Source organism: Apteryx mantelli, chromosome 6 (assembly GCF_036417845.1).
Source record: "Apteryx mantelli isolate bAptMan1 chromosome 6, bAptMan1.hap1, whole genome shotgun sequence".
Classification (NCBI taxonomy): domain Eukaryota; kingdom Metazoa; phylum Chordata; class Aves; order Apterygiformes; family Apterygidae; genus Apteryx; species Apteryx mantelli.
Genome location: NC_089983.1, coordinates 28606468 through 28630595, shown reverse-complemented (window position 1 = coordinate 28630595; position 24128 = coordinate 28606468). Strand labels below are relative to the sequence as shown.

The 24128-nt window shown below is 39.6% G+C and overlaps 1 protein-coding gene across 1 annotated transcript in view; it reads left to right on the top strand.

The window, feature by feature from the left end:
• The window catches only part of CERS6 (ceramide synthase 6), a 139039-nt gene extending 115199 nt beyond the window's left edge, over window positions 1-23840 (top strand). Inside the window, exons 8-10 of the mRNA XM_067298538.1 lie at window positions 3561-3667; window positions 18914-19070; window positions 22382-23840. Coding sequence (XP_067154639.1) covers window positions 3561-3667; window positions 18914-19070; window positions 22382-22543 — 426 coding nt within the window. The 3' untranslated portion in view covers window positions 22544-23840. The remainder of the gene's footprint in view (window positions 1-3560; window positions 3668-18913; window positions 19071-22381) is intronic.
• Window positions 23841-24128: the final 288 nt, after the last annotated feature.

The following is a 24128-nucleotide window of genomic DNA, read 5'->3' as shown; positions in this document are numbered from 1 at the left end:
AACTCTCCAGCTGGATCAGACCAAAGTTAATACTTATTCATCCAAAATTACTTCTTTTTACCAAAGTAGTTGCTTTGATGAAAGCAAAGTAGGATCCTGTGATGCAAGAAGATAGTCTCACTGTGTGAGTCACCTTACTCAAAATCAAAATCCTGCCGTTCTGATTTGATAGGGCTGCAAATCTGTTTTTTAATCTTTAAATCTAGAAGGCACATGACTGACTTGGAAGGCAATGAGGAACCTGGATTTGTCTCATTAGAAACAATTACATCTTTACAAGCTCATGTTTCTGTTTTGACAACAGGTGTAGATCCATTCTGCTGGCTGTGAATTCGCCTGAACTTTCTCTGTTCCTCTTTTTCTTGCCATCAGATGGACATTTGATGGTTTCAGATCAGACCAGTGCCTGTGGCACTAGAAAATCACTGGAGAGCAGCTATAATAGACTAGCTAAAGCCTTAACTTGAGGACAGGGAGATAAATATTTTTTCTCAGTTCCTCTGTTCATTCACTGCCTAAGACAAATAAAGAGAAATTGCTCGTATTGTAGCATGATTTGGTAAACGTTCAGCAAATATGTTTATTTTACTTTAATTCAACAGTATTTAATAAGTGTTCCCTATGAGACACATATCTCAGTGGTGTTTCTAATCAATTAATTCAGTCTCTTCTAATTGGAAATACTAAAGCCACTCTAAAATGTTAGAAAGAGAATCACAACCACTGAAAAGCATTTGCCAGGAGAGCCATTATGACGGAGCCAACAAGTCTTCTTTCACTAGGGCAGTGGGTTACAGCCCCAGTACCATATAGGATAAGATGGACCCCTAAGCACTGCTGACATTGCTGAGGGAAAGTCACTGCAGAGAAGGAAAAATATCTAACTGCAAAAAAAGCTGGTATAATTTCTTGCCATGATGGGTCAGTTGTGTACGTGCTGTTTTTTACCTATTATATATTAGTAAAAATGAAAAGCTATTTCCAAAGGCCGCTAGGTTATTTCCACCTACCATTTTGTAATGATACATGCCCAGTGGAAAAATGATTGCAGGTGTAATAATTTTGCTATTTTCATTGCAGAAAGCAGTATACATTGGTGGAAATACTGGAGGTGAGGTCGTTTTTTTCATAAATCTTTAGGCAGATGCAGAAGAGTTATGGAAGTATTTTCAGGAATCCCTAGCTGTTTCCTTAGATCTGAGTGAAAGTTATCTTGGATGCTCAAAGCAGCCTAGCCACAGCAGGATAGACCAAGCGTGGAGTCATTTGTCATGCTAAGAAGCCACTGCATTAGCTTAAGCTGAAATCTAGGTTGCCACTGAGAAGCAACTTTCAGAACCCCAGCTAAGTTGTTTAAGGGGTCTTTGGTATCTCTGCGCTGCAGTACAGCTTGTGGGTTGGAGATGCTGTGACCTAACCTGCTAAAGTACTTAAAATCCCACCTATTTAGGGGCATTAAGACTTTTCTGATGCCAGTGTATGGTATGAAACAGTTCCCAGTTTGGTATGTGTCTGATATAAGTGAGCCTCACTGTTGCCGACAGTTGAACCTGAATCCTTGTTATCATGCCCATCTCGAGATCTAAGACGCTTTTCAAAAAGAGTAGGAAATGGACACTTCAGACCAAGCCAAGTGGCTGTGCTGTAAAATAAACAGCATTAAATAAGCTAGCAAGAGTAGCCATAAGAGCTGTATTATTCAGCTGTAGTCGTGTTTTTTATGCTTTGAAATTTGTGATGTATTGTCTTAGGTGGCCAAATTCCATCTAACCACAAACCCTTTCCCATTTTATGCAGTTCCCCTTTTTGCAATACTGTTTGTAAATTTGTTACCCAAGAACTGATGATCCAACAGCTGTACCGTTTCTGAGAAATGGTGTGATATTGCCACAAGTTGCTATAGCAATATCAACTCCACACACTGCGAAATCAGCTTTTTTAGACTGCCATGGAAATACATCCAGAATTCCTAGTTGGACTTGCAGTCATCTAAATATCAAGATGTTATAAATACAACTCTTCTGCCTTACATATTGTCATCCAAAATGTACGCTTTCCCTTAAACCTGACTCTGAGTCTGAACCACTAGGAGTTTTGTTTGTATCCACTAAAATATAGCACTGACTCTGAAGGTTGGTTTAGTTTGCACTGCTGGTAGCTTTCCTTATATTCCTGACATGCTTTCAGCTAGCAGGGATATCCTTTGGATTCAGATTTTGAATGGAAACATTGTGGAAGTTAAGTAACACCCAATAGGGCAGGTTGATCTTGGAATCTGAACGGTAACTATGAGCATTGAGCACTTTCAGGTTCAGTGTGTTCCAGCCAAAAAATCAGGAACAATGCAAGAGTGTCTCAGCATTTTAGAGGATTCTCTGATGTGAATTCTGGATTCAAAATAATATTCTATACGAACAATTGTGATAATTTTGCTTACTCTTAGCACTCTGGAAAGTCTGTGAATGTAAGCATTTTTTAACGTGTTGGAGTTGGATATAGGGCCCTACAAAGGGTGGCCTCGAAAGGGCTCCCAGTGGCTAGCGTGGGCACTGAATCAGGCTCCTCATGCATGTTTTTTATTGTGCAGTGATTCCCTATATAAATTTGGCACAAAGCATAAAGATTGTCCCCATCTTGAAGCAGAGGTTTTAAAATAAGCAGCTTTGCTTACACACGTGAACATGCATAGATGTCTTAAAACAAGCTTGCTTGCTTGTACATGCTGTTTTCTTCAGGAGAAGGCAGCAGGGAAACTTAGGGAAGCTCAGTGTTTTAAAGAGCAGTTTGAGGAAAGAGGAATTAGTTGACCCCTCTCTTCCATAGAGGAAGAATTGGAAGACTGCTTAAAGAGAAATGAGAGAAGCATGTAAAAAAATGCTTAGGGTGAGAAGTTGGGGGAGAAAGGTGGCTGAGAGGGGAAGGAGGAAATAGAATTGAGAGCCTTGGAAGAAGATTTGAAGGGGAGTGGTATAATCCTAGAGGCGGAAACTGGTCTGTATAGGTCAGAAAGGAAGAAAAGATGCTGCAGGAGACCAGAGGAAATGGTACACAATAGAGGACTTGAGGCAAATCTTATATATAGCAGACACTAGGAGGTCGGAGACCATGGGACAGGTGGAAGAGGGATAGCTGCTGAAAATGCAAGTGGAGCCAGTGGGAAAGATGGAATTGTTTTATTAGGTCAGACTCAAGAGTAGCAAAACGGAAAGGTGAGAGGCAGGGTTAGGTAAAGAGGTTGAGGACAAGGATAGCATAAATACAATGGGGTGAAATAAAAGGTTTAGAAGTGTTTTGTGAATCTGAAACTGTAGAGTTTCAAAAAGGAAGTTGAATGGAGAAGAAAGAAATTAGAGATGTACTGGTTTTATGCAGTCTGTTTTCTTCTGAGGAGTAGTTTTCCGACTCCTTGGTGAAGAGAAGTTACAAGGTCACTGCAAGGTGGCACAATGAAAATGTTAGTGATTTGATCAAAGTTTGATTATTGCTTCTCATTCTTACACACAGTACAAGAGAACTCAGTTGTCCTCACAGAAGTAAACAGCCTTTTCTTTCTTTTGCAGGCTGCCAAAATGGCAAACTACTGCAAGTGTCAAAAACTGAGTGACCTTTTGTTCCTTACATTTGCCATTGTCTTCATTGTCAGTAGGCTTGGCATATATCCTTTATGGTGAGTAAGCATATCCTTTTCCTCAAATGTTAAGCATCAAACAAGCTTGGAAATAACTATATTCTGATAGAATATGATCCACTGACATTATTGTCTTTCCCAAAGTGCCAAGGAGAGTTTCAGACATAACTAGGTGCTGAAAGAACCTATTTGCTGGAGTGCCATTGTATTTACCATGCAGTTGACAGGAAATATAAAGGGCTTGAGCTGATTTTAAAGTAGAAGTGAGTTGGAGACAACATGGCCTTAGGTTAGCAGGCAGATGCTTGCATTGGCATAAAGGTGGCGGGGAAGTAGGATAAAAAATATTAGTTAGCAAAGACACTGATCAGAAGCAAAGCTTGATGCTAGGATTTTCTCAGTAGCTTTCAGTGCGTACTTTATCAGCTTGTTCAGCTCAAAGAACAAACACAGTGAGCTAAGGAAAATTCTGGCCTGCTGAAATCAGTAGAAGGATGTTATCGCCATGCAGATTGCAATACTCCAGGCTTCTCCTTTTCTACCCTTCCTGTGAGTTGAGGGTCCTGGGGAGGCTGTGTAATACATCTGTAAGATAAATTTACAGATGTTACTCTAATCTCACCTCTTTCCAGATAAAGGCAGCTGCTTGCATTTGCACACTCTCTCTCTCTTCCTAGGTACACCCACATGTATGCATGCAAACATAAACAGGTATGTTTGATTTTCCAGCAATGATCTTCAACACTGACAAACCTGCTGACTGGTCAGCAAATACCATGATGTACACCAGTGCAGAAACCCATTCAGGTTCTTCTGTAGCTACAATATGAGCTACCTTTGCCAAGAGAGGAAATGCCCTAGGGTCATGTGCCTGTGTTTATGAGGTGGGCTGGAAGAAGGCCTTGACCTCACTCTTTTGTGTTCAGGATCCTTCATTCTCTAGTATGAACAGAAATAACCCAAATCTCTGTATTTCTGGGAAAGCAAGAGGGGTCTGTCATTACAGCAGGAGATAGAGTGACAGTTTTGTCTTTGGGAAGCACCAGGAATGCCAAAAATGTTACCCTTTGCAGAGGTTTATGTACAGAGATTAGCGAAATCCTTATTTAAGCATGCAAGGGATTTACAGATACAAGTATCAACCTCTGCCACAAGTTTCCTTTCCAAATCCTCTATAATGGTATCTCTTTGGGGTGTTGTTAATGCAAATAGGGTAAGACCTAGGTGCCTTAGGGAGCTCTGTCATCAACTCTGATTAGCAGTAGAATGCAGTAGTCACATTTAGTGTTTAATGACTCCAAAGATAATGTGATAATACTTGGTCCTTACTGCTCTGTGAGTTGGTGAAGCCCCACAATAAAAGAAGAAAATGGATAGACACACAACTATGTTTAAAAACCATTGATACGTTTTCCAAGGAGCAATAATATGTTTCTTAAACATCTTTACTTCCCTTTCCTTAGCTCTTCCTTGATGCTAACTTAGCCATTCACTGAATTTCTACAAATGAAGTAAGCTAATTTTTTCCACTTGCATGATCTCAGATAGGAAGAATGGTGGCACTCTTCATAGGATTTCATCTGACTGTAGCACTCCATTTTATATTGGGAAATGGAGTGAGGACGAAATTCCACTAAGGCAGTTCTGCCACTGGAGACTGCAGTACATGACTCAGCTTCAGAGAAGGTTCAGTCAGATGATGACAGCTTGAAATGGAAATTCCACTGCATTTTCCTTTCTCCTTGGATGGTTTTAAAGAAATAACAAATTTACACTCCTTTTTGAGTGCTCTGAGTTTTTATTACAGTGCTGCCATATGTGTTTAGCTATGACTTTAGCATAGCATTTAAACCCCATTCTATGTTATTTGAAGTAGCAAGGAGGGAACTGCTGACTTTAAATTTTTGTTATTCAAACAAAACTTTACCAGATAATTGCTATGTGCTTGCCTTGCTGAATAGTTAACAAAGAGCGGGTTAATCTCATCCAAAGTGCACAATTTTGAAGGAGTGCATTGGTTTTCTCACAGTTTAATTGGAAGCAGCTTCCCAGTGTGCTTTTCCTCTTGAGAAATCTGAAAATCAGCAAGGTCAAGTTTTTCCCATCCTTTACATCCTTACTATGGTAGTCAAGTTTTGGAGAGTACACAATTTAACTTGAAATGTTTAAAATAACACTATGTTTATAATCAGAACTGGAGGCTCACACCATCTCAAGTGATTTCTGTGAAGTGCTGTAGCCAAGTGTCACACTGCAGGAAGCTCTTGCTAGGACTAGGCAAATTTTCAATTAAAGATTGACATGGCTAGTGGGAGCTAGGCATAATACAGCTGAAGGCTGTGTGTGTCCTATTATACAGCTCATGTTGTCTGACCTGCAAAATTCCCAAAGTAAGAGATTACCAGCACAGTGATACATTATCTAGGAAGTGTCAAAACCCGAGCACTGATTTACAGCCTTGCTGTTTTGTCCTGTGATTCTGGGGTGTGCCCATATGTTTCCCTTACACATTTGGTAACAGCAGCAGTTCCATACCACTTCTGATTGAAACCTCATCTGAATCCTGCTCTCTGGAATCACAGCAGCAGAGTGCACTGAAAACAGCATGAAAATTGAAGCAAGTAGGTCTGGAGAAGAGGGAAAGGAAAGAAGGGCTGCATAATAGCGTCTGTTGTTGATGTTAAGCTTTCTTGGTACTGAATATTGGGTCAATGAGGACAGCAGGTTACAACTGCGGGCAAGGTTAGCTGCTAGGATGGAGAAGACAAGGAACTTGTTTTTGTAGTAGAGGAACATGATCAACTTTACTGCCTGTTTAATAACCATTGTCATAGCAAGAAAACAACTACATTACGAGATAAGTAAGGTCATTGCCTTGAAGCACATACAGTGTAATAGGCCAACTGCATGAGTAAGAGAGAGAAAATTAGACTCTACCAACATTTTCCCAAAATACGAGTCAAAGGTTAGACCCAAAATATCTTGTAGTAGAAAGGAGTAATTGGAGAGGTGACTTCAGAGCATGGCTCTGAGGAAAAGGAAAGCTCTTGGTTAGGGGGAAGGGGGTGTGATAGTTGCAAGGATACTCTGATTATAGGGAATGGAATAAAAGTACAGTATATATGATCTGTGATTTTTGATACCATCTTATTTCCAGACTAAAGATGCCTGTATTCCTAAAGGTTAGCCCTTTACTTACATGTGTAATCAAAGAGTCCAGAGGCAGCTTCATATTTCTCAGCAGTAGAGTGAACATTGCAAGTGGGAGTCAGGGTTTGTAGAAATGAAGTACAGGTCGTATGGGCTTGTCTCTCCCAAATCTTTTTTCTCTACAAGGCAACAGTTCCAAATCTTCGCCCCCATTAACTTGCATGTCAGCAAGGATGAGTCACTGGAGTGGCAGAAGGCTGGGAAGCATAGTTTTGCTCTCCCTTTCCTTGTTGCTGAATATTCGAAACAGCAAAATTTGGTGTCTGATTAATATTACATAAATATGCAAATTTTTTTAGCAGAAAAATTGGGAGGTATAAAATTGGTGTGCTTGTAATGTAAAAGGAAGGCTGTAATTTATAAGAAAACTTCCTCCATGCAGGAAGGCAAGTATCCAAGAATGGGCTTCAGTCACATTGCCTATAAAATACTGGCATGCCTCTTGAGCTCTGGCTTTGCACAGATTCCATTTAATTTTGCATAGAGGTGCTAATAAAGAATTCAGAATGTATCAAATGTTGTTGTTTGAAGGCTGTTTAGCAGTGGGGCTAAGATAAAAGAAACAGGCAATTAGGTATATATTTAGCAGTCTTTCTACAGGCATCTGGAGTTCATTTCAGCAATAATTCAAAAACCCCAGGACACTTTCTGCCTCCTGCTGCTAAGTGAATGTAGGAGTAAAGCTGCTATTTTCACTGACAAGACGTTTCGTTTGTGAAATTCTCCCACTTGTGCATAATCGCTGTTCTAGCAAATTACAATATAAAACACAACTCTCCATGAGTCAGGGTGAACATGATGCCTTCTCAGGTGATACAGGATGGTAGGGACAATAAAAGCAATCCCAAAACGAAGAATTGATATAAATGATGTGAGCCCTTGGCTGGTCTGATTAGGCTGGACAAAGCAGTTACCTCAAGCCTTTCTTTATTTCAGCAAGCCTTACAATGCCTTTTCCCTAAACACCAAACATTTGTTTTTGCTGTAGTTGCACAGACATAGTCTTCTTTCTTTTGTTGTTAAATGAATGCTTTGCTTTTTGCTATTATTGGTTTGTTTTTCTTATTAATCTTGTTTTGATGTGTGCAGAGAACAAACGGGCGCTTTTATTTCAGGAGAAGTGGGTGAAGAAGGTGATCCATTGTAGCAGCCCAGATTTTCCAGGCTTATTGCTAATTACGGAGCTCATGCTCCGAGAACCATGAAACTCCTGAAATCTGGGCTATATAGGAAACCCAAGCCTGCCTACTTTTCTTATTCTTCCAGAATACACTCTTTTTTTGACAGAGCCATTTGAGTAAATCTCCTAATGCTGTAAAGAGCTCTAAATCTGGAACTTGTTGGGTAATATTCAGGTTCTGTCAGGTTTCTTTGAGTAGTGCTAGTATGAGGTTGTATTTCACTAGTTTTGGTTAATTGTATGAGAAATGGAATACAGTTTCAGGGAGCCGTTATTGATGAGTACTGCTATCAAAAGGTGGAGGAGCAAGAAATGGGGTTTGTCCTCACGAGAACTATGAAATCTCAGTAAGCGTTACACATATACACTGGCAAATGTAAAATGACGGCTTAACTATATAAATGTAAATGATAGCCTGATTTAAGCTGTTTAGAAAGAACACAATCATATTGAACATCTGCTCTTCCCCAAATACTCATCTAGGCAAATTTGACATGATTCAGGTAGTCCATATTCTTTTCTGTCCTTGAGACACTGTCAGTGGCCCCACTACTGTATCATGTTGGATGCTATAAGCACAGATGGTAAACCACCTTTGTTGGTATGTTCTTGCTTAATGTTTTGTAGACGTGTCTAATTGGATCGTCCACTTGTGAGCCTGTTTGGAAAGGTTCTGTCAAAAAAGATGGCAAAGATAAATCTCACTGTTAAGACTTAAAGCTGTATCATTTTGTCAAATGCCTGTCTCCTCATTGGCTGCAATGTACAGTTGCTAAATGGGATTTCTTTTCCTTATGCCACCAAATCGTATATAAACACGGGTCTGCCAGTCCTCAGAAGAACAACTTGGTTGCTTTTTATTCTTTCATTTTTAAAGCTCATGGGAGTACACACAGTCTGGTTCATGGCTGATTTTAATTGCCTGTTCATGGCAGTGAGTATCTGCATGAATCAGACAGACATGGCATGATCCTTGCTGAGTTAAAATTAACTTCTGGTCACCATGGTGTGCTGTAATGAACCTTAGTTAGTTATTACCAGTCTCTCTGTCATCTCTGTATGACTGGCTGAATAGCCCTTTCTGAGTTTCATCACTGTTGAGCAGTAGTTCGGAATATATCCATGCTATTAATGCATACTCTGGGTCTCCAAATAGTGATCCAGCGTGGCCAGCTTGCACTGTTCTGTCTCCTTTCTTTTATCCTGGAATCGGCTTCTCTCTGAGTGAAATTGCAGCTTTAGTTGTGAATAGGGCAGCACGGAGCCCCCATTAGTAGCAGCTGCTGCAGAGATTTGCTGAACCTTTTCCCTAGCCTTGTCCCTTTTCTAGCTGATGTTGCCTGTTCTTGCATAGCAGTTAATGTGTGGGAAGGTTGAATTGTCATCTTTGATACTTGTTTGCTTTCCTGGGACATTTTCTTCTGTTTGGCAGTTCCAGCATGTGTATTGTGGGAAGACAACATGTGAACCATGGCAGAATCGCCTTGCTTCATTTCCCTGAACATATTGGTAAAACTGAAAGCTCAAACCTACCCTTAAGAAACATCATATTACATCAAAGCATTAATGGGCACTAGCTAAGCAAGATTCCTGGTCAGTTACTATGCACTGTAAGAAATTAGGCAGCCAGATAAATCATAATTGCCCAGACTTGGTCTGAAGTCTGAATTAACACAGTGTTTTGTGATGGTTTTAGTCACTCTCACGGGATCCTGAAGTCAGTGAAAATCCTTCTAGCCTGGCTAGTATTATGTGTAGAGGTGGACAAACATTTCCAATTATTCTGCAATAAAATAAATCCACTTTTTATTAAGAAAGTAAATCTTTTTTTGACACTGGTTTGGGCTCATTTTGTTCAGAATATTGGCTGAAACAAAGCACAAACTAGGCTGTTTGTGGGTAGCAGATATTGAAGGAATGAATTCTGATTTTGATTCTAGGTACTTGATTACTGTTGTTATTCATGCTGTCAATGAATGGACGCTGTAGAACTAACAACAAAAATTATCTAATGTGCTTATATTTCAGGCTATTTGTAGTTTCAGCAGGCAGCTTATAACCAATCAGTTTACCAAGAGGATTTAATGAAAACTTTTTGGCAAACAATTTTTTAACTATAGTATATTTGAAGAAATCACAGACTTTTAAATTATGGATTAAAAAGAAGGTTTAATTAACTAAGTCTCCATAAATCTACTCAAAGCCCTTGTCTTAGCCCTTCAGCAGAGCATATATAATGTTGTCATCCCACCTTCCTTTGACAAAACATTATCTGATCTTGTCCTTCATCGTGCCTGGCTATTTTATTTCCTCAAGTTGTTTACAGCTCATGTGAGATCAGGGCTTTGAGTACTCTATGAATCAAAGCTTATGTCTTTGGAGTGCTGGGTTAATACTCATCCAACTCTTTACAGAGAAACTAGAAGAAATGGAAAGGTTACATGTGTTGTTCACCTTTGCAAGTTTGCTATGTAAATAACAAGACATGGCATTTGCTCAGTATTTCAGTTTTTAAGATTTTCATGTGATCCCAACAGGAAGAATTATATGAGAAAGGATCTCACCAGACTTTCAAAGTCAATTCTTATCTTCCTTTTTAGTTTCTACAGAGTATTCTTTGTGGCTGTAATATTGCATTCTGTTGCCAAGAACAGGCTGTTCAGTCAGTGTTCTCACTTTCCTTCATTTATTATGAAAAATATCCTCTCTAAAACCTAAGGTCTAGTTGAAAACAGGACGCACAAAATTACTATGGCACTTTTTTTTCTCAAAATTATTCTGATGTGTGTAAACATCTCAAGGGAAGGGAAACAGCATTGGTGTTATTCCTGTGACCAGACATGTTAGCTGTTTTTGGATCAGCTCAGCAAGCCATGGTGACTGGAGAGTAAACAAGAGTATCGATGAACTGAGGTGGCTGTATTGAGGGCTGCTTCCACCATGGTGGTCTGCTCCCTCTATAAGCTGCTTTTAGTCAGTGAAGTTCTCTGAATCTTCTCTGAAGTTGCAGGGGGGGGAGAGGAGGAAAAAAGAGACTGACCATGGGAATTTACAGTTTGACTGTTTTTTATCTAAAGGAGAGGTAGGTGAGGAAAGTTTGACCCAAAATAGATTTTTTAAAGTATTATCCGTTCTGCAAAGAGGAGAGCAGTTTTGATGCAGGAATACCACAAAGAGCCCATACAAGGGCTGACGCTCTAGATGGCTGTGGATAGTTTATGTGCAAGCATTGTGCATGTTCTCATCCCCTTTTCTTTTAAAGGCTGTATCTGCAGCACAGGGGCCTGCTGCTAATGAGGTACAGCTTATAATGCTGCAGAGTCAATATAACAGTGAACAACAAAAGGTGAACTACCGTTTCACTTTGACTGCCCTTACAGAGGGGATCACAGTGCATCTTTGAAAGAGCAGAGTTGCTAGAAGGTTGCCGCTACAGGAGGGTGTATCGCGCACTCCTGCTACCCTAGTTGGGGGGGAATGTTGTAGCACTGGTGGGGAAAACAGTTTCTGGTGTGGACACACATGCTGAAGCACACATTGTAATTGTCCTAACGTGTTTATGTTGGGGGTTTCCAGTCACTGATGTATGTGACATATAAAAATCATAGCTATAGAGAAAGGTTGTAATATGATAGTTAACTTACCAGCTTGATATAGTAAATGGCTTTTGAATACAGTGATCAATAGCCAGGATGCAGCTAGGGTCCCATTAGCAATCAGTTAGGAAGAGGTTATTAGAGCAAAACACTTTGAGAGAAACTCAGTCCCCAAGTAAGGGAGCACATTCTATTCATTTTGTCAACATTGCACCATGGCAGAGTTTGATCCGTGAAAGACATGAAATTGGAGATGATTATTTGGAAAACTGGATTAAACTGTGAACTGTTTAAGGCTGATTTCCCAGGCTTTGGTTTGGAGGAATTTCTTACAACACTTGTGGGGACACAGGTACAGTTGATTTAGTTGGGGGGGGGGGTGTTGTGTTCTTTGTTTCTTTGTTTTTCCTCCCCATCCATATCCTTCAGCATTTCTTCTCCAACTGGAGTGTAATCCTTGAGTTGTTTGTTTGAAAGATGAGTCTTTGGCAGACACTGTGCCACCCCACTTCCTTAGGCTGCATCATTTTTATGGATTTTAAAAATGTTTCTGTTATTCTAGGGGCAGGTTCTCAGGACTAGACCAATTTATCCAAAAGTGTGGCACCTCTACTACTGATCACATGTAAGCCACCTGAAAGACATTGATGGCCTGGCAGAGAGCTGGCTGCAGCTGTTCTGTGACATTTTGCAGACTTCTGAACTAGTTCTGTTTAGGTCCCGCATTAGAGAAAGTTTGGGGAATCTTCTCCTGAAATGTCTGCCATGCCCTATAGCTAAATACAAGGCAGTGTGCCTTTCCAGAAGCGTAAGAAAGAGATATTCCCTGAACACAGGTAGTGCACTTATTTTTAGTTGACAGAAAGAGGCATGGGGAAGGCTCTTTTGTCCTCTGATGCCCTATTTTGCAAAGGTTGGAAACTGACCCCCTATAGCTTACATCGACTGTCTTTTCTATTTAGAGAATAATAGGAACCCCAGGCAGAAGGATCTTGATATGTATTCTGTGTTGCTCATATAGAAGTTTTGTGTGTGCTTGGAGCTTTGGAAGCATCATTCTTATCATAATGTAGCTTCTCTCTGCCTACGTGTTGTGATCAAAGGCCTTTACATAAGCATTTTGCCAGAACACATTACTGATAGAACATTTTGCTGAGTGTAATTACATTCTGCTGGGGAATTTGAAATCTTTCCGTGTCCTAATGTCTATTGAAAGACTGTCCTGAGATTTGAGCTTGGATTGTGAAGGTGTTGCTGACCTTGTGTTCTTGTTTTTTCTGTCAAGACTGGAAATATTAATGTTCATACCAGTGACTACAAGATCCATTAATAGGCAGGAGCTGTTGATGAGAAGAAATTGAGTAAACAGGAAAGAACAACTGAACCCAGAACAGTGACAGCTTGATCAGAATAGTTCCTTTTACAGTACACCAAACATGAATAATTTCCTGCCTGTTGTATCATTTTAGTTAAGTAATTGGAAATCCTATTGATCTGCACAGGGCTTAAAATAATGCAGTCTCAGCGGCAGGGCTATGATTTCTACAAAGAGGTATTGTTGTCCATTACAGCAGCACCCATATCTACAGCAGCTGAGCTTGTGTTAGCACCATGCCAGGAGCTCCAGGCCTCAGCTAGCTTATAAATCCTCTGATTGAGGGCTGGTATGGATGAGCAGAACTCCACATGTTTCTCACCTCGCTGATAAATCTGAAGTATGTTGACTTAACATCACTCTGCATTTTGAATGTGTCAAACTGACTCAAGAGTTTATATCCTTTTTATCACTTCACTTTGCAGAGAAGTTTTATCAACTTGCTGTCTAAAGAAAGAGGGTCATGAGCAGGACCAACACAAAACAACCGAGGAATTCCTCTGAGATGTTGTTGAAAGACCATCTCTTTCTCTTGCTCTATCCTTCTTTCCCTGTTTCACTGATGTGGTGTAGGTCACTGGTTTGTCTGACTCCTCTCAGTTCACAGTGGATCTCTGCTGCTCCCCTCTCATTTGCCATGCACTGATTAGTAGCATAAATCCCACTTTGAGGCACTGAAAATCTAGGAGACAGCAAGGTCTGAAAAGGGAAACCAGCATGGTTTTCCACTAAGCAAGAACCAAGAAGTATCTGTTCAGAGCAGAACAGTGATACAAAAGCAGTTGTAACAGCAGCTGGCTGAGCTGCCGCTCAGAAGAGAGAGGAATTGGCAGTGCAACCCTTTATGTACTGGGTTTGCTGTAATTAAATATTTAGTTGTGCTGCAGATTGAGGGCTCCAGGACATGTCAGCGCTATAGACCAAAGTTTCTTGAACTTGAAGACTACTTTTGCCCATTGTTTCATACCCTCAGATAAAAAGGAGTTTGGCAACTCCTTTTAGGTCTCACAGGCAGATATATCTGTCTGTTAGGTGACCTGTGTAAAGTTAGCTTAGCATTATCATTGCAAGTAACTAAGGACAGCCTGGGGTATGAAGTCCCGTTAGATTTGAGTCAAGACCTAAATCCTGGAGATAAATTTTGACTACTGATGAGCTGCAGCTGATTTATCATCCTATGAGCAACAGGAACACATATATGTGCTTTCACAGTCTGCTCCCTCTTCATTTATCCATGACTCTTAGCGACTTTTTTTTTCCTCTCAGTTTTATGGGCTCTTTTATACAAATAGTCCATAGCATTCTATGAACAAGCTATTAAATTAAGTCTCCCAACATCTTTGTGAGACAGACAAGACATACCAATATCTTGTGTCCATTTTTAATAATAGGTAAACTGTATAAAGAAATTTGAAAATTTCTTAGATCACATAATAAGTTAATAGAACAGTTAAATACAGAATCTAGGACTCTTCACTCTTTGTTCTTACTAGTCTTACTAGTTCCCATGTATAATGAAGGATAAACTATCATGTTTTGAGATGGAAGTAAGCTCAATTTTTTTTTTTTTTAAGGAAAAATTCAAGGAAGCAGAAACTTTTAAGCATTGATGAAAATAGTATACAGAACTGTTGGATTACTTGTACTAAATAAGGTCCAAATTTCAGTAATGCCCACTTAGATGTAATTATCTATTTGCTATGTAATGAATGCAATATTGAAAATGTCCCAGTCCAGCTGGTTACGGTATAATACAGCATACTGTCATGAACTGTATACTAGTTAGAGGAGATAAAGACATTTATTCTGAAATTATATAGACAAGCTGGTATCATGTTTTGCTGTCCTCTGTTATACTCTGAGACTCCTGGCTGTTCCACTGCAGTAACAACATGCCTTTCATTCAGCATGTTGTGAACACAGTATGTTGGTTACTGGGCAACACTACAGAAGTTAAGGCAACTTGCAGTAGCATTCATTTCAGCTGCACAGTTTCTGCTTCCTTTGGATGTGATAATAGTGCCCAGCATGGCAGTCGCCCTGCTATGCTTAATTCTGCAGAGTTTATCATGAATTTCCTGCCTGTCTGGAAGACTGCCTGCTCTTTCCACATGGCCTTCTTTCTTGCCTCCTCTCATTCCTCTCAGGATCCTTTCAGAAACAAATGCAGCACATTTTTGTCAGTTCCCAAATAAATTTAAGTATGCTTTTTACTCTTCCCACCATCCATCTCTTTCTTTATCTCTCTTCCTTTATCTCCATTTTTTTTGCTCCATCCCATGTGCAAGACAAGCCTGCCAAGAACTAGTTTCTGTTATCTAAGACACTGGAGTTGTGCCCATTAAGTTGATGGGAGGGAGTGTAATCTTTTCGGAGTCAGTGTATGAGCCTGTTGCTGATAGCCTTCTGAGTACTGCTTCTCTGACTAGATAAGGAGCTAGATGGTAGAGAAAACCTGTGTTATTGTTGATACAATGCAGGCGATTGTTTAGGAGCTGTTTAAAACATGTTAATTTTATTCTGAGTCTTCAATTACAGCAATAGTACAGTAAGTACAGAATTACCTTTCTCAGTGGCTCATATATTATGCCAGCACTTCTGAAAGTTTACCACAGATTTCTGTAGGAGTAGATTGGATTTAAAGTGTTGGATTTGTTTTCTTCTGCCTCCATCAGCCACACTGCTTAGCTCAAGATGCTAAACTGAGAGCTTCATGCTTCCAGGTGCACAAAATACATTCCACTTGTTATGTATTTAACAGGAGAACAGGGGAAAAATACGTTCCATAACATTGTTGTTTTGCTCAGCTATTAAAATTTTTTAGGGATCCTGACAAATTGCTAAGGTCCAGAGAGAACTTATTTTCAAAAGCAGAAGCTAATATTTTCTTCCAAATTGTGGAGATCTGAGAAATGCTGGCCAAAGTTTTCAGAGAGGTAGAGCACTTATAGGTTAAAATAATTTATTTCTGTCAGATCAAATCCAGCTGTTTGAAGTCAGATAGCCAAGAATCAACAGTTCCACCATTAATTTTGAAAAGCTGAGAATTAATCACTGGAGAGCTTTGAAAAATTCCAGCAAGCATGTTTGCAGATTTAAGTACCTGAATAACTTTTGAGAGTTTGAACCAAAGATTTATTTGCATTTTCATCCCATAGGCACTTTCTCCTATGTGTATTCCATTCTCATGCTGCTTTTTCCAGTCTCTGTTGTATGTGTAGTTGGTTGAAGTGCTTCAGTTGAATCCTTTCAAAAGTGGAATTTGGAGGAAAGTTGTCCAAGCTGCCTCCTTTCTTCCTCTCCCTCCCACCCCACAGTCTCCACAAGTGGCATCAGCACTCCCTGTATTCTGTCCCACTGGCATAAGACTTTTAATATGAGATAAACTTTCTCTTAGCATAAACCAGTTATGCACTTTCCTCTGATTTTTCTGCAGTCCTCTGTATTTTCATTCAGCCTTTGCTCAGCCTGATGTGCTCGGACACTATAAGCATTAGCTCCTTCTCCGCACCTAGCCTGCACATCGTATCACTGACCCTCCTTAGCACTGCTGAGCAGTTAGCTCAAGCTATATGCGGCCTTTCTTGACATATTTAACACAGAGTTCCAGTTCTGTCCTTAGTCTGTTAGACACAGCAGACTAGGAGGAGTTGTGCTTTTTTGATGAATGCTTATTTCCCGTATCTAATACACAGTAGATGACTCACTGGAACTGCGAGATTGCTTTTGGAATCGGAAGCATTCGTTCTGACCTTGCTGTCTTCCTAATATTTTGGATTTTTGCAAGAACAGACCATCTGCATCTCTAATGCTGCTTTTTTAACTCGACTCCAACAGAAGTCCCCAGGGATGAATTCAATCCAGTGAATCAAAATGTAAATAGAAACCTATAAGTGCATTTACAGTTCTGGAGTGCCTAAGATTTTAGACATATAAAAGGCAATTGGATGTAACAGTAGTAGCTTTACATACAGGAATTGCTGATTTAAAGTTTGAGTTTGATATAGTAGTTAGAATTGAAATAACTTTCAATGGAATAAACAGGACTGACTAAAGCTGTTTTGATGTGCCTGAGAGTGTCCCCTTGAATTGTAAACTGGGGTGTTACTGTGTCATGTAGAGCCACTATTGGCAGAACAAATTGCATAAAGCTGAGATTAGAGAGTTTTAGCTGGTAGAAGCGATAACGTGAGGGTTTTTTTGCTTTAACAGAAAAATTGGTTCATTTTCTGATGTTCACGACATAAACAGAAGACAATGTAAGAACACAGATGTATAATAAGGTTATAAAGCATCTCCTTCTCCCTAAAAGTTGAAAGAATTATGAAGCAATCATGCAGTTTAGCATAAGAAAGCAAAAATAAAAAATATATATTTATTATGAAATGCCCCACAGTATTAAGGCCAGTCTGCTAGCTTATTAGAAATCATTGACTAATTTTTGACCATTGCTGTTTGTACACATAAATCATTACCATTGAAGGTTGTATTTTGGGTTTCCTGTGTATGCATGAGTCTTAATAATATTACCTGAGCTACCCTTTCTGTTACTGGAAAGGACTGTGGTAAGTGTGGCTGCTTAGTAAAAAGTTGCACCCAGCATCTCTAACTTTTCAAACCTTGCTTGGGGGCTCAGTGCACCGAGAGCTGTGCCCAGAAGCCCTCGCAGGACCTTAGTTAGGTCTCTCTCCCCCAAAGCAGGCTGGTGCTGTGGAGAGCTGAGCAGTCATTTGCTTGATTAAATGTGCCATCTAGTGGTTATGTGGTGATAATTGATTTAAAAAAACAAACACAAAGCCAATGGACTTTTAAAGGGATTTTTACACCAGCAGGGAAAATGAATGGAAGTTCACAAATCCTCATATTTACTCCTTTTTTCCCCCAAAGTAACAGGCATTCATAAGTCATCGTTTTTTTTCTGAAAGTGCAGTTGCTTTCTACTGTCTGTTGTCTACTCTCTGCTATCAGGCTGTTTGCTAAGGTCTAAATAGAAATCATCTTCTGTATTGGAATATTTGGGCAGAATAATTAATGCTGTATTGACAAAGCTTCATAAGCTATATTTTAAAGTCACTTTCAGTGCCTGCATCTGAAACTTTGATTTACGAAAACTTGGTTCAGATATCCAGAACTGCCTTAATTCCCTCGACACCCAGTCCCCTGCCACCAGCGTTTCCCTGATGTCTACCTTTCTTTTATGTAACAGCTAAACTTCTGTCTTGTTTGTACTTAACTAGTATGCAAATTGGATCTTGTACACAAAGTGGCCACAAGAGGCAACCCTCTTCTGCTGCACAGTAGCTTAGTGGTTAGCATAGTCATCTGGGTTGTTCAAGAACCAGGGTTAAGTCTGGTTGATTTATTTTGATTTGGGATTCCTATCAGTGCTGTTATTTCCACTAAATAAGAGTTTATGTTGTAACGCTCAGCTGGAGCTCCCGTTCATTCTTAGCAAACCCTCTGAGAGGTTGAATCCTATCAGGTGCATGCCGTTGTTTCATATACTGCTGAAATCCCACATTAATTGATTGGTCTCAGACTGTTTAAGTTCCACAGAACACATCAGTGGAGGCAGTTGAGATAAAAAAGCCAAGAATGGAATAAAGTAACCTTTATTATTAATCAGGAAAGGAGTTATTTGAGACAACTGACACCTGCCAACTTTAAAAAAGGAGAAATGTGTACTGAGAATCTTTGTTTTCTGTATGTGATGTTTGTTAAGGATGTTGTTTATCTCTGGAGACACAGAATCATTTGTCACTCCTCTTCCACTGCGAATCAGTCCCAGTCATTGTTGCTCTAAGAATCAAATATACGTGTGGATCTCATCTAATCAAATGTTTGTCATCTTGATTTACAAAAGCTTCCTTTAGATTGTTGTTGACTTAAAGAAAACATTCTTTTTCTGTCCCTTTCTCCCCTAGGATATTAAACACAACATTGTTTGAACTATATGAAGCTCTGGGCAATTTTCCTGCCTGGTGGGTCTTAAACATGCTGCTTGCAGTTCTTCAAGTTCTGCACTGTTTTTGGTCTTATCTAATCATAAAGGCAGCCTATAAAGCTATTTCAAAGGGCAAGGTAAGACAGCACAGTTCTGTTTCATGTTTAACATTTTAACTTTTTCAGAATTAAGAGAGGGTCGTTGACTTTCTGGTTATTTGTTCTTTCTAATTCATAGCACATTGTTGAGGACACTTGTTATCTCTTCTCTCCTTTAATGGAAACTTTTTCCCCTCCTTCTGATAAATACCAAATAAACTAACATGTTCTTTTTAGTGATTGTATTTATATATGCTTCCGCACTTCCTTTTTATAATGTGGTGCACTGAACCCAACCACAACTGGGGGGGGGAAGAGGAAGCAAATTGGTTTCTGTGACCTGCCAGTTCTGTTATTTTTCTTTATATTGGTTGTTAGAAAAGTGTTCATTTCCCAGCTAATAGAGATAGTAATAATAATACTTATTAAAACTTTACTGTCTTTGTTAGTGGCAAAGCTATGAATCACAACCTCCTTTGGTCTTTAGTATTAATGAGGCTCTGCAAAGGGCTATGTACTCTCTTTCTAGGAATCCCATAGCAAGACCAGCTGGGATAAAATTCAGTATCTTGCTGCCATTGTTATAGTCAAAAAGGAGATGTAATTCACAGAAGTGCTAACCCCAGTACATTTTCTGTGCAGATACTGCACTCAGATTTAGATGATCAAAATTGCATTTATAGACCTAGTCATGTAAAGTACAAGAAGCCATTTTTCCCCAAAATGGTAGAGCACATAAGTAGATATTTTAGATATATGACCACCCAGAAGTGAATGGGATTATTCCTGCAAGTAGCTGCTTTCTAAGAATGGATTTGAGGGCTTAGCCTCTTGCTGGACTGAGCACGGAATCTGCCACTCACTGTGTATGAAAGGCAATGCAGCTGTGAACTGTGTTTTGCCTGGAAGCCACACTTCTTTTCTCCTCTGCTTTGGCAATTATTAGCCTCAGCTGTCCTGTTTGAATTAAACCAGTGACTTCAAAGAGCGTTACGTACCCTCTCTTACTCTGCTTGTTTGTCCTTCTCCTTGTGCTATGCTGGAAGGCTGGGAAGTGGAACCCTTTGCATGTAAGTTCCTTTAAATTCACTATGCAAAAGATTTATTCTGTGCAATACTAATTTTTTTTCTTTTGCAGTTTCAATAGTTATTTATAGCCGATGTTTATGTTTATAGCCGATGTTTATGTTTAAGGAACGCTATCTTTAAAGCTTGTTTTTACTTCTTGTTGATGCATTATCTAATACTATTCAAACCCACTCTTATCTGTAGTATCTGGGTACTGTTATATTACAACCATTTTTGTACATGGTATGTTGCTGCATTTCAAAAATAAGAGCTAATCGCATCCTTAACAAAAAGGTATGCAGTGTAGAATCTTCTTTTGATTGTTTGGCTTCAGGATATGACCCTAGCAGAAAACTTGGCCCTGTAATCTAATATACTAGGAAAGTTTAAGATGATGCAGAACTGCTAGATCATTTAGTCTGCCCTTACATGTATCGTAGGCACTCAGTACCCCATGCTGGGCCCACTGACTTTTGTCTGATGAAAAAGTAATTCTAAGTGTATCACTATTTCCCCAACAGCTTTAATATAAAAGTCCCTTTATATAAAGAAGCCTGAAATACGTTAGTTGGAGCAGTGTTAAGTATAGAATCAAATTTCTGACCTCAGCTGAAGTCCAATTTCATGAGTGTCAGAACTGCAGGCTTGCTAGACATTATCATTAAAAACTGTGCCTATTAGCATGTATTTGGGAGCTGTGTGATTCTTTTTTTCTCCATTCCAAAGAGAGTAGTGTCAGTTGGACTTGACTGCAAGGATGGTAGCAGCACTGGGAGCCTCAAAGGCAAAGGGCATTTATGAGGCAAGAGCTGGAGGGCAGAATTGTCATGAGGGCTTTCTAGAGTAGAGAAGGATTGCTATAAGCAAAAAATACATGCAGTGACGTTTCCTATTCTTTAAGTGTTTTGATTTCTTCAGGGAAAAGGCTTGCCAGATGTTTTACCCCCATTATTTACCCCCATTCACTATGATAAAGTCAATTGTAATTGCCACATGTGGTAAGCTGCACAGCATGGATAGATTCTGAAAAAACAGAAAGCTCAATTACATAAACAAGGATAGAAAAGTCATGGAAAGAATTATCTTTCAAGCCGCATATAACTTGGACTTCAGACCTCTTCCTTTTGGTGCTTTTACCAGTCTTGGAGGTTTTCAAGAACAGACTGGATCAATCCTTGAATAACCTTCCCTGATCTCATAGCTGACCCCGCTTTGAGCAGGAGGTTGGGTTATATACCTCCTACAGACTCTGCCAACCTGAATTATCCTATGATCCTACATGTTGGCAATGCCGCTGTTACCTCCTTGGGAAAAAAATCTGACAGAAAAGGCAGGGAGAGCTTTCTCTTTACAAGATTTTCTTTTGTTTTGCCCTTGTCTTGCTCTCCTTGCTCTACCTGTCTTTGGCTTCCCCACATTTGTATTTGTTTGGGGTGCACTTGACTGCACAGAGTAGAGAGAAGTCACTTCAGGAGTTCTGAAGGGATGTAGTGCCCAGCTCTCAAACTTAGCCATCTTCACCTATGAATTTCAAAGAGCTACAAAGAAAGAGGGAGGAGTCCTTAATCTAAAGAATACATTTACCCAGTAAATGGGTATAAACTGGCAGGAATGAGGTTTAGCTGGAAACAGGAACAGGACTGGACGATGGTCAGTGTTCCCAGGCACCACCCTCACTGTCTGAGATCAGAGACTGGAGTTATCTGGTACGACAAGTTACGTGTAGGCCAGTACTCACATCTACCCCTACCCCCTCGCCCTGTTCCGTGGGGAACACAGCCTCCAGAGAATGAAAGGGGGGAGGAAGTTAGTGCGAGTATTTTATGTTTATCCTGACATTATCAGATCATAGAGAAGCACCCCAAAGGAAGCACAGGAATCCCTGCACCAAATATTAGTTTCCATATGTATTAAAGATACAGGAAATAAACTTACAGTACGAGGGTAGAGGGAGGGGTACTAGACTGAACTGGAGAACTTGGATTGTTATTTCCTTTAGTCTGTGCACAACCCTTTGCCTTAACCCTGTGCCTTCACTTGAATGTACTAACCTTTGATGCACCAGTGCGAAGTTCTCACCTTGTCTTTGCGCACAGAGTTTGCGTGTATAGGCATCTGTGTTTGAAATGAGTCTAGACAGGCAAGGGCAGAGAAGTATGCCAGAGCTGAGACTGCTTTCAAAGCTCCATTTGAAAAAAGCTTGAATTCTCTGATTCTGGCTGAAACAAAAAGGTGTTCCCTTAAATAGCCTACTGCTTGTTTTTGTTTCTCAAATTCTACAGGTAGCAAAGGATGACCGAAGTGACATTGAGTCAAGCTCAGACGAGGAAGAAACAGGACCTCGTTCAAAGACTCCACACAGCACTATCACCACTAATGGGACTGGCGGTGCCAATGGGACAAATGGGTATCTTACCGGTGGCACTTGCTCAGAGGAGCATTAATCCTTGAGTTCAATCCTGAGAGATGAACAGAATGAACTGTTTGCTACTGGAAGTAAATTATAAGTTGTGAATGCGGTTTCTTCATATATCACAGCATCAGAAAAAGTTAGGAGTATCAAAGCATTCTGATAGTGCACTGCCATATTCCCTGTTTGTGAATGAAGACAACACACCATTCTGTATACGTAGGCGCATGCTTTCTGTGTATATAATTGACACAATGGGAGCAGTATTTTCGTTTTTACTGTCTTTGAAATATTATTTTTTTGTATACTTTCTGAGAACTTCTGGACAAAAGGGAATATCCTTACTCAAACTTTAGCTCTTTGGATTCTCAGTGGTGGGGAGCATCATGCTCAGATCTCTTCTTCTGTCCATCCCTGTTGCTTTTGCTGAGTCTGTTTTAAGTAATAGTTGCTTGATTTGTTACTTACAGTAAGATAGAACATAGCTTTCCAGATTCTAGCTTGCTTCAGATATTTTTGCTATCTTTGTGTTTAAAGTGCTGGTTTTGAATTTGCCTATCAGATCACAGTGGCCGTTTCTCCAACATAAAGTTTTCAAACACTGGATTGGTATTTTAAATAGTAGCTAATGTGGTCAATTAGCAATTGAAAGAAAGAAAACCTGTGGTAATTGTGGGATATTATTTTAGCATTCAAAATTGATGGTTAATTGCATTGGAAGTAGACTCAATTAGTTGTGCAAATACCCAAATGCACAATAATTTGTGTCAACAGTTAGGATAAACTCTTACTCGTATTATTTTTGCCTTGAAATTTTTGACCTCTACAGATTTCAGCTTTTTGCATAGATTCTGTGTTGAAAGATGTTTGGTCAGTTGTACCATTGTGAATCCAGAACTCACTCCTGAAACTGTTCTTGCAAGTTCAGAAGGATGAGAGCAGTAATATAATGGAAAAAAAACAGCGGATGAAAGGTCATTGCTTCCTTGGATACAGCTCAGTCTAGGTATTGTTCTTACAATTATTGCCACTTTCTTGGTAGACTGAAGAGAGGATAGAAGGCAGAAGGTTATACATTACTAGAAGAAGTTCATTTTAAATGCATGAAAGCTTGAGCAAAAGTTACTTAACATAATTCACAGCAAGCTTTGAAGGCTCAGCAGTATTTTATCACCTCTAGAAACAAAGTTAAGGGTGGTCATAAAATAATTTTGCTCTCCTGTTCTAGCCAAGGTTTATGAACTGTGTTCCCAAAGGAGACAAAGTAACACCCAAAATAAACATCTTTTTTAACATATGTATACACTTCTTCCAGTTTTTAGAACAAAGTTTGATGTTGTATTGCTAAGAATCATACAACTCTTGCAGAACACTTTTCTGTGATTATTAACAGCAGTGCCAGAAGTAGGAGAGGTTCCTGGCAACAGACTCTATGCAACCTACTCTTCAACAGTATTGTGTATGTGCACACACAACCAATGTGCTTATAGACCAAAGACACACACATGTGCACGCATGCGCGTGCGCACACACACACACTCTTATATATTTATATATATATGATATATATGTTTGTATATGTATGTTTATATATATATACATATACATACATACATACA